This window comes from Tupaia chinensis, unplaced genomic scaffold (assembly GCF_000334495.1).
Source record: "Tupaia chinensis unplaced genomic scaffold, TupChi_1.0 Scaffold141165_1, whole genome shotgun sequence".
NCBI lineage: Eukaryota > Metazoa > Chordata > Mammalia > Scandentia > Tupaiidae > Tupaia > Tupaia belangeri.
In genome coordinates, this window is record NW_006201028.1 from 1405888 (window position 1) to 1422614 (window position 16727).

The 16727-nt window shown below is 40.2% G+C and overlaps 1 protein-coding gene across 1 annotated transcript in view; it reads left to right on the plus strand.

Moving 5' to 3' along the window:
* Nucleotides 1-16727, plus strand: part of ZNF143 (zinc finger protein 143) — a gene marked incomplete in the record, with an annotated part of 82390 nt that overhangs the window by 567 nt on the left and 65096 nt on the right. The window contains 4 exon segments of the mRNA XM_027766106.1: nt 13137-13255; nt 13565-13657; nt 15003-15086; nt 15608-15688. Coding sequence (XP_027621907.1) covers nt 13137-13255; nt 13565-13657; nt 15003-15086; nt 15608-15688 — 377 coding nt within the window.

Genomic DNA, 16727 nt, shown 5'->3' on the forward strand with positions numbered 1-16727 from the left:
AGTTTATTAATAACCCGCGGCCGCCACTCTGGGCGGCGGAGCTTTTCTCGCTGAGGACGCCACCCCACCCCCACCCCGTCTGAGCGCTCTGCGCCCCGCCTGTTCCCCTCAGGGGACCGCCGAGGGGAGGGAGTGTGAGAAGGGAGGGTGGAGCCCTCGGGAGCCTGGCGGCGTTTCTCGGCCTGACCTCCGCGCGGAACGAGTCCCCAGGCGCCGCCGAGGCGAAGCCTCCCTGGCCGGGACGCCGGGTCCACGGCTTGCTTCAGGCCCCAGCTGGGGCGCCTGCTGCAAGGGCTGGCCGAGGGCCCGCTCGGGACCCCATCCGTACATTGCATCCAGAATTTACTCCTACACACATTTCTTGTTTCCCACACAATTTTTTGTTTTTAGATCGCCGAGGTCTAACGCCCAGTATTACAAATTGGCTATTTTATTATTCTGCCTTTTCCCAATTTTGGCCCAAGTGAATAAATCCTTATAATTTCTTAACATTTCATTGTGGGACATGAGCCAATATTTATAACCTCTTACTTTGCTTTGTAAAAGAAAAATCATTTTTCACGTAATGATGTGAAACAGCATAGGAGGGAAGAATATTGCCAACCCGTTATTTTTTTTAAATGGGTTTCACCCTTTGCATATATAGTGGGGGTATGGTGAAAAATTGTAGGTTCAAGATCGTGATCAGCTTTGTCCTGAATCTCACCGGGTGTATTATATTTTGCTGTAATTGACAAAGACCTGCAATATTTACTATTGATACTTTTCCTTGGTCTAGTACGTAATGTAACTGTGTTAAGTGTTTAGAAAGTAAATGTCCAATATTGAACTCCTCCAAAAGCACAGATAAGATGCATAATTAACTTTGTCCTGCTTTATTTTCACTATTGGTAAGTTATTGGCTATCTACAGATATATTTGACTACCTACCTTAAAAAAAAAAAGCTTTATTGATATGATTCAATAATTTACAATCCACTCATTTAAAGCATATAATTAGGCCACTTTTAATCGTAGAGTTGTGCAGCCATCACTAGAATCAATTTTAGAACATGTTCATCACCCCTAAAATAAACTAATTTAGCAGTGACTCCTGATTTCCAATGAACTCTTACTAGGCCCTGCTAATCTGCTGGTTTATGCACTCTGGACATTTGACACGAAAGGAATCATACAATATAGAGACTGTTAAGGCCGGTAGTTGGTGTAGTGGTTAAGGGCGCTGGACTCCCATGTGGGAGACTGCAGTTTGAGCCCCAGACCTGGTGGTTTGCTTGCTCTCACTTGCTCTCTTTAACCCCATCTCTGATCAAATGTAAATAAGTAAATAAAGTCAAGTAGGATAATTCTTTTTAAAAAAAAAATATACATAGGCTTTTATGACTGGCTTTTTTTTTTTTTTACTTAGCATCATATTTGCCAGATGAATTCATGTTATAGGATCAGTACTTCATTTCTTTTTAATGCCAAATAATTTTTCATTGAATGGGCATACCACTTTTTCTTTCAGTCTTCTATAAGGCGTGTGTTAACACCGGAGAGAGAGAGAAGAAAAAAATTCTTAGGAGGGATGATCATGGTGCAGTCCCTTCTCTATTCTCTTGGAATTTTAGGTGGACATGCTACCTGGCAGATTCCTTAACCCAGAGGATCTGGGACTCCACTAGTGCAGTTGACCCTCTGGGATCCAGCTCCCTTAACCACTATACCTTTGGCTGACCCCATACCATTTTTCTTTATCCATTTATCTGTTGGTGGACATTTTCAGTTTTTCTACCTTGTGGCTGTTAGGCATAGTGCTGCTGTGAACATTTGGGTACAAGTTTTTGTGTGGACATAGGTGTTTTACTTCTCTTGGCGAGAGAGATGGTAATCAAAAAGATCATGGAGGGGCCAACAGGTGATGTCATGGTTAAGGCACTGGATTCCCACTTGGGCAACCACAGTTTGAGTTCTGGCTTGAGAATCATGCCAGGCACGTGTGCAAGAATGTCCAAAATTCTGGGGGAGATAGAGGAGAAGGGATTGCAGCATGGCCATCCCCTCCTCTGCCTTCTCCTCAGCAAGTAAGTGTACCCTATAGCAAAAACATGTTTAAAAATTTATGGAAAATGAGAATTAGAAAAACTATGCATGGTTTTCTAACTTTTTTGCACCCAAAATAAACCCATACCTTAATTCCATTTTTCTATGAACTTTTGAAGTCCCCTCATATTTAAGAGTGGGATTGGTAGGTCATATTGTAATTCTGTTTTCAACCTTTTTAGGAAACGTGGAACTTTTCCAAAGTGACTGTGCATTTTACATTCCTGCCAGCAATGTTTAAGTGTTCCAGTTTCTCCATATCATTGCCAACACTTGTCATTATCAGTCTTTTTGACTATGGCCACCCTAAGTGGATATTAAGTATCTCATATGAGTTTGATTTGCATTTCCCTGGTGGCTAATGGTGTTGACCATTTTTATCAGCATTTTTATTCATAATTTTTATATCTTTGGAAAAATATGTTTGGATCCTTTCCCTATTTTACAGTTAGATTAATTTTTTTCCCTTTTTAAGTGTTTTAAGAATTTTTTAACATTTTAGATAAAAATCCCTTATCAGAGGGAACCAGCAGTTAGCGTAATGGCTATGTCGCTGGATTCCCACGTAGTCGACCGTGGTTCGTGTCCCGGACCCGGTGGCTTAAAACTCACGCCGGGCGCGTGTGCGTGCGTGCCCAAGATCCCGAGAGGAGAATGGAGGAGAAGGGATTGCGGCGTGACCATCCCCCCTGGGAGGTGATTTCTCGCTTTCTGTCTCTGTCCCTCTCTGTCTGGCGAGCGCACGCGCCCTACAGTGAAAATCTCTCCAAAAAAAAAAAAAAATCCCTTATCAGATATACGATTCATACACTATCCATAGCACATTGGGATATCACTGTGATGTGAGAGCTTATCCGTGTTCACAGAAACATGACTTGGTTGGATTATGGAATTGTGGTTCTACTCTTCCTTCAGTTGATAATTATAATACATGTGCAGCTTATGATTTATTGAGAGAACTTTATGAGTACTGAGGTTTTCATCATTACTCAGTTTTGAGATTTTATCTAATAGTGGTTTTTGTTATTTTACGGAGATTCGAGTATTGCAGCCAGCAGGTGGCCTAGTAGTTCTGTCACTGGACCCCCACATGGCTGACTGCAGTTCAAGTCCTGGACCTGTTGTCTTGAAAATCACACTGGGCACGTATGCGTGCATGCCTAAGATCCCAGGAGGAAAATAGAGGAGGCATTGCCATGTGGCCACCCCCCCACCCCAGGATGATTTCTCACTTTTCCTCTTACTGTCTCTGTCTCTTGATGTCCAACTAGTGCATGTGCCCTATGGCAAAAACCTCTTTAAAAGAAGAAAAAAGGGGGGTAACAACAGGTGGCATAGCAGTTGTACTAGTGGACTCCTACATAGCTGACAGTGGTTCCAGTCTTAGACCTGGTAGCTTGAAACACACCATGCATGTGTGCATGTATGCCCAAGATCCTGGCATGGGAATGGAGGAGAGGGATTGTGGCATGTTCATCCCCCCGGGGGGTGTTTTCCAACTTTCCCTCTCCCTGTCTCTTTCTCTCTCTCTCTCTGTGGTGAGCACATGTGCCCTAAGGCAAAAACCTCTACAAAAATAAATAAATAAATAAATAAATAAATAAAATACCATGGTAAGTTTTGGGACCAACATATAGCATAATGATTAAGGGACTGGACTCCCACATGACTGACCATGGTTCAAGTCTCGGACCTGTTGGCTTGAAATTCACACTGGGCATGCATGCATGTGTGCCCAAGATCTCAGGAGGAGAATGGAAGGGAAGGGATTGCAACATTGCTCTTACCCCCTGGGGAATGATTTCTCACTTTCCGTCTCACTATCCACCTCTCTCTGGGGAGTGTACACACCAAAACCAAAAAACTGAAGTTTTTATATAGTTCTGAGTCTTTTTGCTCTTGGCTTTATGTCAGGGAATAGTGATTTTTGATGGAGTTGAGTTACATGTGTCATTGCTCTTTTTTATATTTATTTTTGCATTTTAAAGGAGGGCCTTTGAAGATGTTTTAGACTTTTTGATCCTGTTGGGATGATTTTGTATTTACATACATTTAGACTGAGAAAACTCCCTCTCCTTCATAGGAAAACTTTATCTTGAAAAAATGAGACACTTTTCACCACAGTTTCCAGTAAATAAATTCTCATCTTTTTTTTTTTTTTTTTTTGAGAGGTTTTTGCTATAGGGGACGTGTGCTCACCAGAAAGACAGACAGACAGAAAGTGAGAAATCACCTCCCAGGAGAGATGGCCACACCACAGTCCTTTTTTCTCCATTCTCCTCTTGGGATCTTGGGCACACATGCACACGTGCCTGGTGTGAGTTTAAGCCACCAGGTCCAGGACTTGAACCACAGTCAACTTACATGGAAGTCCAGTGACATAGCCATTACGCCAACTGTTGGTCCCATAAATTCTTATCTTAAAACTATGCTGCAGTGAGAATTCTGCACCCTGTGGAAATACTGCCCATTTGGACCAGCAGATGGCATAATGGTTATGTCACTCAACTCCCACGTAGTTGACCACGGTTCAAGTCCTGGACCCAGTGGCTTAAAACTTGTGCCACGTACATGGGTGTGCATGCTCAAATCCTGAGAGGAGAATGGAGAAAAAGGGATTGCAGCGTGGCTATCCACCGTGGGGAGTGATTTCTCACTTTCTGTCTTCCGGTTGTTAGGGTCCAAAGATTGCTCTATCTAGTGGCAACGCAGAGGAGACAACGACAATGCAACTGCATAAGAAGCATTTATTTTTCTAGCTACCTGGGGTCCGAGTTTATGCCCGACACAGCGGGTTGTAACAAGGACCCTGAACCTAGGATAGAGGGGCCTTTTATAGCTCAAGAGGCAATACAGGATATACTGTCAGTAACTTTCCATAGCATGCAGCCCACAAGGGAGGGGGTATGTGCAGTTAGGGTCCAGTTGTTATTGCCTGCTTGAATTTAGATAAGAACTCTCAGATAAAGTTAGGTAAACCTTGTTCTGGCGCCGCCTGGCCCACCCATCCTCTGCTTATTTACGAGTTCCTGTCTTCTGTTTATTTATGAATTCCTGTCCTCTGTTTATTCACGAATTCCTGGGCTCCATCCTTGAGGCCCTGTCATGGCGGTTAATACACTAACTCGGCCTATGCTAACTCGGTCTAACAGCCCTAGCATGGGTGATTAGGCTAAATCGGCCTATTCTAACTCAACCCAACATTGTCTGTCTCTCTCTGGCGAGCACACACCCTATAACAGACATTTTTTTTAAGAGAGATTTTTGCTTTAGGATGCATGCACTCACCAGAGAGACAAAGAGACTGGAAGTGAAAAATCACCCCCCAGGGAGAATGGCCACACCACTGTCCTTTCTCCCCTCTTCTCATCTCGGGATCTTGGGCACGCATGCATACGGGCCGAGTGTTGAGTTTTAAGCTGCCAAGTCCGGGACTCAAACCATGGTTGACTGCCTGGGAGCCCAGCAACATAACCATTCTACCATTTGCTGTACTCCAAATTACTTTTTTTTTTTTTAAGAATTTTTTTAAATTTAACTTTATTTATTTACTTATTTATTTTAATTTGACCAGAGAGGGACAGAGTGAGAGAGGTGGAGGGGGAGAGAGAGAAAGTGAGAAAGAAAGCCGCCAGATCTGGGTCTTGAACTGCAGCCAAATGTGTGGGGAAGTCCAGAATCCTTAACCACTACGCCATCTGCCAGCCCCAGAACTACATTTCTAAAACTTAAAATACTATTCCCATTTAATCAGTACTTAACTAACTCTGGCTAGGCATTAAGTTAAGTGATTTGTTGAGTAGTTTACATTTATATGTAAATTTATAATCCTCACTACAAATTTAAGGGGAGTACCAGTAATCCCTATTTTATAGGTGGGTCCACTGAAGAAGTCTAAAGTAACTTGTCTCAAGCTAGGATGTGAACCTGTGACTCAGAAGCCCAGTCTTTCAACCAGGATTTCCAATAACTTTCTAGATACCTCCCTCTTTAACATGTGAAATACAAGGTATCTGTGATTCCTAGAATAGTATTTTGAGTACTATACATGAAATGGTATAGAATGCCTGTTATGGTGTTATTTATTCACATATTAAGTTAAACAATGAATGCATTGGGCCCTAAATCAAAAATACAGTGACTTCTATTGTGGATGTAAAGATCATTGAAAGTTGGATTTATTTAGAGATTTTTGCTTTAGGGCACGTGCGCTCACAAGAGAGACAGACAGAAACAGAAAGCAAGAATTCATGATGGCCATGCTGTGATTCTTTTTCCTCCACTCTCCTCTCAGGGTTTTGGGCACCCATGCATAACCCACCCAGCATGAGTTTCAAGCCACCGGCTCTGGGACTCAAACCGTGGTCAACCATGTGAGAGTCCAACGCCTTAACTAGTATTCCACCTGCTGACCCCTATTTTATTTTTAATGAAGTAAGTTTCTTTTTCTTTTCTTTTTTTTTTTTTTTTTAACTTTATTTTAATTTGACCAGAGATGGACAGAACAAAAAAGAAAGAGAAAGTGAGAAAGCAAGCCACCAAGTCCAGGACTCAAACCATGGTCGGCCATGTGGGAGTCAGATGCCCTCAATCACCATGCCACCTGCTGACCCCCACCTCAACCTCCTGCTGATCCCTATTATTTATTTTTTTGAGAGGTTTTGGCCTTAGGGTATGTGTGCTAGCCAGAGAGAGAAAGTGAGAAATCACTACCTGGATCGATGGCCACGCTGCGGTCCATTCTCCTCTCAGGATTTTGGGCATGCACACACATGTACCCCACATGATTTTCAAGGCACTGGGTCTGGGACTCCAGTTGTGGTGAGAGTCCAGCACTTTAACCACCATACCACCTGCTGGCTCCTGATTTTTTTTTTAAAGACAAGGTCTTCCCATATCTCAGACCCCCTGCCTCAGCCTCCCTGCTGGACTGGGTCTTATTGTGTTACTTAAACCAGTCTTGAACCTCTGTCTCAGCCTCTCAAAGTTGCTGGGATTACAAGCGTGTGCCACCACACTTGGCCTTTTGATTGAGGTGGGAATCCGACTGGGATTTCCCATGTGGTCTCAGCAAGTGGAGCACTGTTTTAGCACCATGCAACAGAGTAGCTAAGCCTATTATTTTAGGAAGGGGAATTTAATGATGAACAGGACAAACAAGGGGCCCACTATCGTGCAACTTAAGAGTTTACTTACAAATTCAGAGAGGGAAAACTGTGATAGGGAATAAGGAGATGGCGGTAAAATGGCACTTCTTTTCTTTTCCCTTTTTTACCATAGGGCATGAGCACACTACACAAGAAAGAGGCAGCAAGTATTCCCTCAACAGGTCCTGGTCTTGCTGTGGTCCCTCCTCCTCCTCATTTCTTCATTCTGTCTGTACTCGGAAGCCTGATCTGTTTCCAGATCAGCCAGAACCAGAGCCCCAGCCGTGATCAGCCATGTGGGATCTAGTTTCCTCTGGCAGTGCTCAACTGCTGCACTTTTGAGACCAACCTATTTTAGGTAGGAGGTGACACCAAACAATACATATGTGCAAAACCAGAAAGAGTTAGGTGTGTTGGACCAACTAAAAGGTCAGCATAGATAGGTATATAAGATCAAATGAAACAATTATTGTAAAGCACCCTGCAACATAAGTGATGATAAACCCATTATATATTTTTGAATATGTAATCAGATGTTTCAAAAAACCAAAGGCCCATAAAACACAGTAGACTCCCACATGGCCAACTCTGGTTTGAGTCCTGGACCTGACAGCTTGCCTTCTCTCTCTTTCTCTCTCTCTCTCTGGTCAAATTTAATAATAATAATAATAATAAATAAAATGAAATAAAGTAATTCTTAAAAAAAAGAAAGATCCCTACCAGGTGGATGTTCTCCCTTTTTTTCAAAAGAAGAAATTGAAGCTCAGCAGCCGATTAAATTACCCAGGCACAAAACAGGATTCAAATACATAGCAAATTATAAAACTCTGTTCAGGGGACCAGCAGGTGGCGTGGTGGTTAAGGCACTGGACACTCCCACATGGCTGACAATGGTTCCAGTACTGGCGGCTTGCTTTCTCACTTTCTCTGTGTGTGTGTGTGTGTGTGTGTGTGTGTGTGTGGTCAAATTAAAATAAAATAAATAAAACTTAAAATAATTAAAAAATAAAACTCTGTTCAGATGAAAGCTAAGACAGTAAAAACATTATTAGTAATTCACAGTACTGGACTACAAGCAAAATAACAACAAATGCCGTAGAATTCAGCTGATAACTGAACTTGAGATCCAAGTGTGAGAGACACCATAGATAAAGCCAGTGGCAATGGTTAGGTTATAGGCACTCCCTTGCCTGGTCTGCCTTTTCTACTTGTGGACCCTAGAAAGGTTTACTACTTATCCCCACATTTGGATGTCCTCTTCGTTGCATCCCTGAGACAAATTTAGGTATTCGTTACTATTAGGCCTTGGAGTGGTCATAACTGTATCTCTATGTAAAAATGTGTCATGACTTTTCCAATGACTCAATACAGTGCTTTTGTTTATAGTAATTACTATTTTTTTCAGTAACTAGTTTTATTTTTAAAACCATGAAAATAATACATGGAAAATTGTTTTTTAAGTTATAGACTATATATAGTAAAAATTAATAAAAGTCCCTTGCTCACTCCACCCTCATTACTTAGTCCCATCCCTGTGAAGTAACCAGTTGAATTTTTAAATGTCTATGTAAAGCATATACAGACATTTATATACATTTTCTCTAATTGCCACAGAGCATGTGTGTTCATCAGGGAAAGAAAAAAGAAAGCAATTCCCAATGTGGCGTTGTCATGCTGCAATCCCTTTTCCTCCATTTCTCCATCCCATCAGGATTTTGGGCATACACCCAACGTGTTTGTTTGTTTATGTTTTTAGGTTTTTGCCATAGGGCTTGTGTACTTGCTAGAGAGAGACAGAGAGAGAAAGAGAGAAATCACTTCCTAGGGGATGGCCATGCTGCAGTTCCACAGTTCCTTCTCTGTTCTCTCCTGATTTTGGGCACACATGCACTTGTACCCAGTGCGTTTTTCATGCTACCGAGTCCAGGACTCAAATCGTGCAGTCATCCATGTGGGATCCAGCCTCCTTAATCACCACACCGCTGGCTGGCCCAATGGACAATATTTTATGTTGCTGCATCTCTTAACTATTATACATAATACTGCAATTATTATGGATGTAGAATATCTCTTTGAGATAACAGTTTTTTTTTTTTTTTAAGAGATTTTTGCTATAGGTTATGTGCACTCACCAGAGATTTGGAGAGAATCTGAAAATAAGAAATTACCCCTCCACAGGGAGGGCCACACTACAGTCCCTTCTTCTCCAGCCTCTTCTCGGGATATTGGGCATGCAGAAACACGTGCTTAGCATGAGTTTTAAGCTACTAGATCCGGGCTTGAACCACGATCAACTACCTGGGAGTCCAGTGACTTAACCCTTATGCCATCTGCTGGTCCCAAGATACCATTTTCAATTCTTTTGGATATAGAGTCAGAAGTGAGATTGTTAAGTCCAATGAGAATTCTTATTTTAATTTTTTTGCAGAACCTCTCTACTGTTTTCTGTAGTAACTAAACCATTTTACTTGGCCTACCAACAGTGCACAGGAAGTCCAGTTTTTCCACATTTTCTCTAATACTTGTTATTTTCTAATGTTTTTTAAAATAGTGGCTGTCATAATAGGTGTGATGTGATGTGGTATCTCATGATTTTTGTTCGCATTTCCCTGATAATTAATGATGTTGAACATTTTTTGACTTGTCCATTGGCTGCTTGTATGTCTTCTCTGGAGACATGTCTGTTCAAGTCCTTTTACTGGTCTTCAAACTGAGATTTTTTTTTTTTTTTTTGCCGTTGAGTTCTATGAGTAATGTTTTCTGAATGTTATTACTGATTAGATTATATGGCTTGCAAATATTTTCTTTCATTTGGTAGATTGCCCCTTACCACTATGGATTGTTTCCTTTGCTGTGCAGGTTTTAAATTTTAATATAGTTCCATTTGTCTATTTTTACTTTTGTTTTCTGTGCTTTTAATGTCTGATACTGATACAATTTGAGAAAAAATTTTCATTTGATACTGATATACAAGAAATCAGTATCAAATGCAGTGTTATTATGCTTTCCCCCTATGTTTTCCTTTAGGCGTTTCATAGTTTCAGGTCTTATAATATGCAGGTCTTAATTTTTGTATGAAACATTAAAAATATGGTTGAAACCTTCAGTATATCCCTTTCCAATACCATTTCTTTTTCTTACCTCTTTCCACAAAGGTATTTTGATACTGATATGTGTGTATTCATGACAGTACCTACCATTGATTTACTTTATTTCAAATTTTATTTAGTAGTTATCATTTTCTAATTCATTTTCCTTTAATGTTGTGTTTTAGAATTTAGTTACGTTAAACACAAGGCTGTATTTCATTATAAAGTCACAACCTCTTTGTGAGGAAATAATTGTACAAGTAAAATCTTTAAGTGGACCAGAAGAGATAACATCCGCTTTGCTGTGTAGAGAGGAGAGTGTGGGGAAGCTAATAGAAGTCAAGAGACAAGTTAGAATGCTGCTGAAGTGATGTGGAGAAGGGGTGATAGAGGACTGGGACAGGGAAGTAATGGTGGTTTGTAAGAAGTGGCCAGATTCAGGAAAGATTCCTGAAGATTGAGTCAGCCACACTTACTAACAGATTGTAAGCAGGAATCTTCAACCATGTTAAATCCAAGGCAATCTAAGGTATTTTCAGGCATGATGTGAACTGGATGGACCAGACTTGTCCTTGTGTTCAGTGGTTTATTGTTGAATTATAAAAGATGTGCCTTGGGCTTTGGGCTAATGCTTTTATCCTGCATTAGCCCAAAAGTGAAATTTCATCTTATTTTAAATACCTCTTTCATCCTTAGTCTTTTTTAAAAAATTTATTTATTTATAGTCATTTGATGTACATCAATCCAATATACAAAATGAGATTTTCCATACAGAATACATTGTATATATTGGCTCAATCAAGGATATTACCATACATGTTATGATCAATAAATAATTTTCTGTTTCTTGTTTCTTATATAATTTGCTCCCCCCCTTGATTCCCTACCTCTCACCCTCTCCCAATCCCCCCATTTTCCCCACACTGTCTGTGGTATGTACAGTTGTTTTCAATGCCTTTTTTTCACATTTTATCGATTCACTAAAGATCTTAATTATAAAAATTTTCAATAGCAAGCACAACTGATATATACGTATCTATGAACACATGTCTGACTATAGGCGTAAGCCTCAGTGAGTAAGGTGAACAAACATACTATAAGTAGCACTTCGCTGGGGCTGTATAACTTAGTGCAGACATTAAATATAGGTATAATAGTTATTTTTTCAATGCATTTTTTTATTTCAAGAAAAGCAGTTTTTAGTTATTTTAAATTATTTTATTTTAACTTTATTTATTTTAATTTGACCAAAGTGAGTTAGTGAGCAAGAGAGAGAGAGACAGAGAGAAAGAAAGAGAGAAAGCAAGCCACCAGTCCGGACTCAAACCACGGTTGGCCATGTGGGAGTCTAGCACCCTTAACCACCGCACCACCTGCTGACCTCCAGTTTTAGTTTTAAAAGATCAAAATCAAAAAATGATTAGAGAAAATTGCCTAAAACTTAAAGCCAGGAAAAAGGTTAGGATTCAGTTCAAATAGTAGGTAGATGAACCTATCAATAGTTCAAGAGAAGACAAAAATCCTTAAATATGCAAATCAAAGCATCGGAGAAAATTAGTAATGTTTTAGTCTAAAGTCTTCTGTATGTCTTTTTGGTGACTTTTTCTACATCAGAGGTTCTATCTTCTACATCCGATATTCGATCTTCTGCGTGATCTAATCTGCTTTTGATGTTTTCAAGGGAAATTTTTGATTTCCTGTATTACAGGCTTCATCTTTAAAATTCCATTTGATCCTTTTATATGATGTGTTATCTACTCTTTCAGATCATGCAAGAACTTCCTCACCTCCTGGAACTCTTCAACTCCTTTCTCCTTCCTCTTCAGCAGTTCCTTGTCTCCCTTCTCTTCCATCTCTGTTAGCTTTGTCACTGTAAATATTTTAAATTATTTATCTGACATTTCCATGAGTTCCCTTGTATTTTCTGTAGAAGAAGAGGAGTTATTCTTTTTCTTTAGGGAAAAAATATTTTCTTGGTTTCTCATATTTCTTGTGCCTCTGCAGTGGTTTTTGGTCATCTGATGGGTTATATGTTTTTTTCCTAGTTTTTGTTTGGATTTAAATCTGAGTATTCAGAGGAGTGCAGGAGGAGGTGAACTACAGTCTCTAAAAAGTACCATTTTTCTCCCTTTGCACAGCTGATTCAATGAAAATTGAGGATTAATCTAACCCTAAAAGTATTCAGATATTTGGCTACTGAGCACCTAGACCTGTCTGTGAAATCAGTGTATGGAGGCTGAGCAGAAAAGTGAGAAAGGTAAAAGAAAAGGAAAAAGAATAGAAAAAAACAAAGAAGAGAAAAAAAAAAAAAAGACAAAAATAATTTTTAAAAAAAAGGAAAAAATTTTTGTCAGAAAATGAAAATGGAGAGAGACAGAATAAGTAGGGTGCTCTAACCTGGCTTTTAGCTAGATCTGGGGGGCAAGAGGGTGAAGTCTGGGAAGAGTGTCTTTGGTCGTAAATTCCCTCCCCCCCTTTCTGAAGAGAGATTTTTTTTCTATAGGGTGTATGTACTTGCTGGAGAGACAGAGACAGAGAGACAGAAAGCGAGAAATCCCCTCTGGGGAGGATGGCCACACTGCCTTCCATTCTCCTCTTGTGATTTTGGGCACATATGCATACGCACCTAGCATGAGTTTTAAGCTGCCAGGTCTGGCACTTGAACTGCAGTCAACTGTGGGAGTTTAGTGACGTAACCATTACGTCATATGCTGGTCCCAAGTTTTAGCCATTTTTATGGTCACAAATATTTTTTGTTGTTTTTATTTTATATACATCATTCTTTGTTCTTAAGTGTCCATATTTTTTCTTCAAGGGAGAAAATGTTGTTAGCCCAGATCAATCGAGATTCTCAGGGGATGGCAGAGTTTCCTGGAGGAGGAATGGAGGCTCAACATGTTACCCTATGCTTGACAGAGGCAGTAACGGTGGCAGGTGAGCAGTCACATTTGAAGGGATCGTGTGGGTTTAGAAATACCTTTTAAGGAAAAATGGAAACTTGTGACCCTGTTTCTCATTTAGCTAAAGGCAACACAAACCTAAATATTTTCACAAACATCTTTATTTTGGTGTGGATGCTGGGTACAGTAAAGCAGGGAAATATTTTTTATAAATTCTGGTTGAAATTCCATTTGAATCTAAGTTAAGCACTGTGCCTTGCCCAATCACCATTTTTCAAACATTTAATTTAATCAGCATGCACATATGATAGTTATCTAAAGAGAATAATTTTTTTTATAATAGATGGTGACAATTTAGAAAATATGGAAGGTGTAAGCTTGCAAGCAGTAACACTTGCAGATGGCTCTACTGCTTATATACAACACAATTCTAAAGGTATGTGCCTCACATGTGGTTGATTGGTTAATTGGTGATTCGTAACTTCAGAGTTGGAGCACTTTTCACTTTCTCCTGAAACTGCTGTATTACATATGAGAATTTTAAATAATTTCAATTTAAATTACGTTTTGATCATTTGGGAACACTTATTTGGAAGATACTCTGGAGTACCAAATTAGAGAGGCCAGCAGGTGGCATGGTGGTTAAGGTGCAATGAATATGGGTGTAAAATATCCCATATGGCTGACTGGGGTTCAAGTCCTAGGCCTGGAGGGTTGGAACTTACACCGGGTACATGAACGTGCCCAAAATCCTGAGACAAAAATGGAGAAGAAGGGATTATGGTGTGTCTATTCTGCCTGGGGTGGGGGATGATAATTCCTCACTTTTCCTCTTTCTGTCTCTCTCTAGTGAGTGCATGTGACCTCTGGAAAAAACCTAGAAAAAAAATTAGTTGGGGAGAGGATAGTGGGAAGTTTCCCTAGTAATATTTTTCTTGCATTGATTGATTGATTGAGATTTTTGCTATAGGATATGTGCTCTTGCCAGGGAGACAAAGAGATAGAAAACGAGAAATAACCCCCCTGGGGGGCGGTCACACCACAATCCCTTCTCCTTCATTCTCTTCTTGGGATTGTGGACACAGACACACACACACACCTGTCGAGAGTTTTTGCCGCCAAGGCTGAGATTCAATCCGAAGCCAACTGCATGGGAGTTCAGTGACATCACCATTATGCCATCTGCTGGTCCCAGACTTTTCTTGCTTTTAAACATCAAGTTATTGCTTAATGTTTTTATAAAATATGCATGAGTAAAGATTTGGTTTTGTTTATATTACATTGTCTCTGATTAGTACTTACTTTGCTGTAGGAAATAGCCCAGTTCTCAAACCCCTTGTTTTTATGAAAACCTACTGGGCACATAGGTACACAGACAATGGTCTGAATAGTCCCCAGGGGTGAGAATGACAACTGGCCTCACATACACTGACATATCTGTCTTCCCAGCTTCAGCTTCCCCCGGTCAGGGTCACTGATCCTAAGTGTTTCTGAAAGATACAGAGATCTTCGACTTGGGTCACCTGCTGTGATAAGCCACTCTTCCTCTTGAACTTGTCTAATGGAACATCGGAGGGAAGGAAGGATGGCTGAGGGAGGATTTTCTGCTTTCTGTAGGATCACTGGATGTATTATTGAATTGCTTCAGAACATTGAGGGAAGAAGCAAGATGAACATGAGCTTAAGTAGTGTATGTCTTTACAGTTGATACCATTTTGAAATTGTATATAGTTTGAAATTTTTGTTTGTCCTAATTTATTGGCTTGGATCTTTTGTTCCAGATGGAAAACTCATAGATGGGCAGGTCATTCAGTTGGAGGATGGTTCTGCTGCCTATGTTCAGCATGTACCCATACCCAAAAGTAGTAAGTATTTAACATACGATGCAGGAATCTCTCCTAATTCTTAGACTTCAGCATTTACCCCTCCGACTCCCTCTTACTACCTAATCTTGGTCCTGATCTCTGGTCCTTCTGAAAAGGGAGGTCAGTAAATGCCAAAGAGATGACCGAAAGACCATTTTCATTAATCCAAGACATCCTCTGGAAGCTAATGGGACAGAGGTTACTAGACCACACTCTGGAGGTCCATGGGTGGCAGTTCTAAATGTTACTGTTACTTGAGTGAATCCTACATTTTCTTCTTTTTTTCTCCTTCTTTCAGTTATTTCATCCCCAGACACAGGGGTTGTTCTAAACAAGTATTTTGGCTCTTTTTGAACACCTACTCAGAGCACTTTACTGAAATGTCTTAAATGTTAAAAGACTCATAAAGCAAATATAGATTGTTATAATATGTTAATGGCTTATTGAGTCTGTTGTTGCTGAGTTCATTGGAACATGGTGAAAGACCATGGGATCTAAATGTAAGCATTGTTCTTGAGCAGGGGACAGTTTGCGTCTAGAGGATGGCCAAGCAGTACAGTTAGAAGACGGAACCACGGCATTTATCCACCATGCCTCCAAAGGTAAATGAGCTTTATAAATATGAATAAAACGAGGGAGAAGTGAGAGTATGGGAAAAATAAGACCTCCTTTAGTTGTTGAAGTGTTGTTGTATGGAAAAAGAATTGTTCCTTACATCAGTAGACTCAGGCAAGATTTAAACTTGGTGACTGTTAGAACTGAGGAATAGTAGGTTGGAATTGGAAACCCCTGATCTATGGAAGGCTTCAAATACATAAAACTTTTTTTTTTTTTAATTTAGAATTATTTATTTAATTTTATTTTTTATTATTATTATATATTTTTTAAATTTACTTTAGGGCATGTGTGCTCACCAGAGAGGGAGAACAAGCGAGAGAAGGGCAATGTGAAAGCAAGCTGCCAGGTCTGAGTCTCAAACTATGGTCAATCTAGTGCCCTAACCACCAAGCCACCTGCTAGCACTGGAGGCCCCTTTTAAAATATGAAATAAAACACTTGAAATTTAACTCATTGATTTTAAATATATATATATATATATCTTAAATATAATTTCTTTACCTAGGTCCTTTGGCTATTGTATTTATCTTAATATCTGAAGCAGGGGCCAGCAGGTGGTATGGTGATTAAGGTGCTGGACTCCCACACGACTGACTAGAGTTTGAGTCCTGGTCCTGAAGGCTTGAAAATCACTCGGGGGAGGGTGAACCAGCAGATGGTGTAATGCTACGTCACTGGACTCCCACATAGTAGACTGGAGTTCAAGTCCTGGACCTGGTGGCTTAAACTCGGGCCTATGCATGCATGCCCAAGATCCTGAGAGGAGAATGGAGGAGAAGGGATTAAATCATGATCATGCCCCCTGGAGGGTGATTTCCTCACTTTTTATTTCTCTGTCTTTCTGGCAAGTAAACACATCCTGTAGCAAAAACATCTCCAAATAAAAGAAAATCATACTGGATACATGTGTGTGTGCCCCAAATCCCGAGGGATAGTGAATAGAAGGAGGGATAGTTGCATGGCCATTCCCCCAGAGGAGTGAATTCTCATCCCTCCCCGCTCTGCTTTAATTTTGTGTAGGGA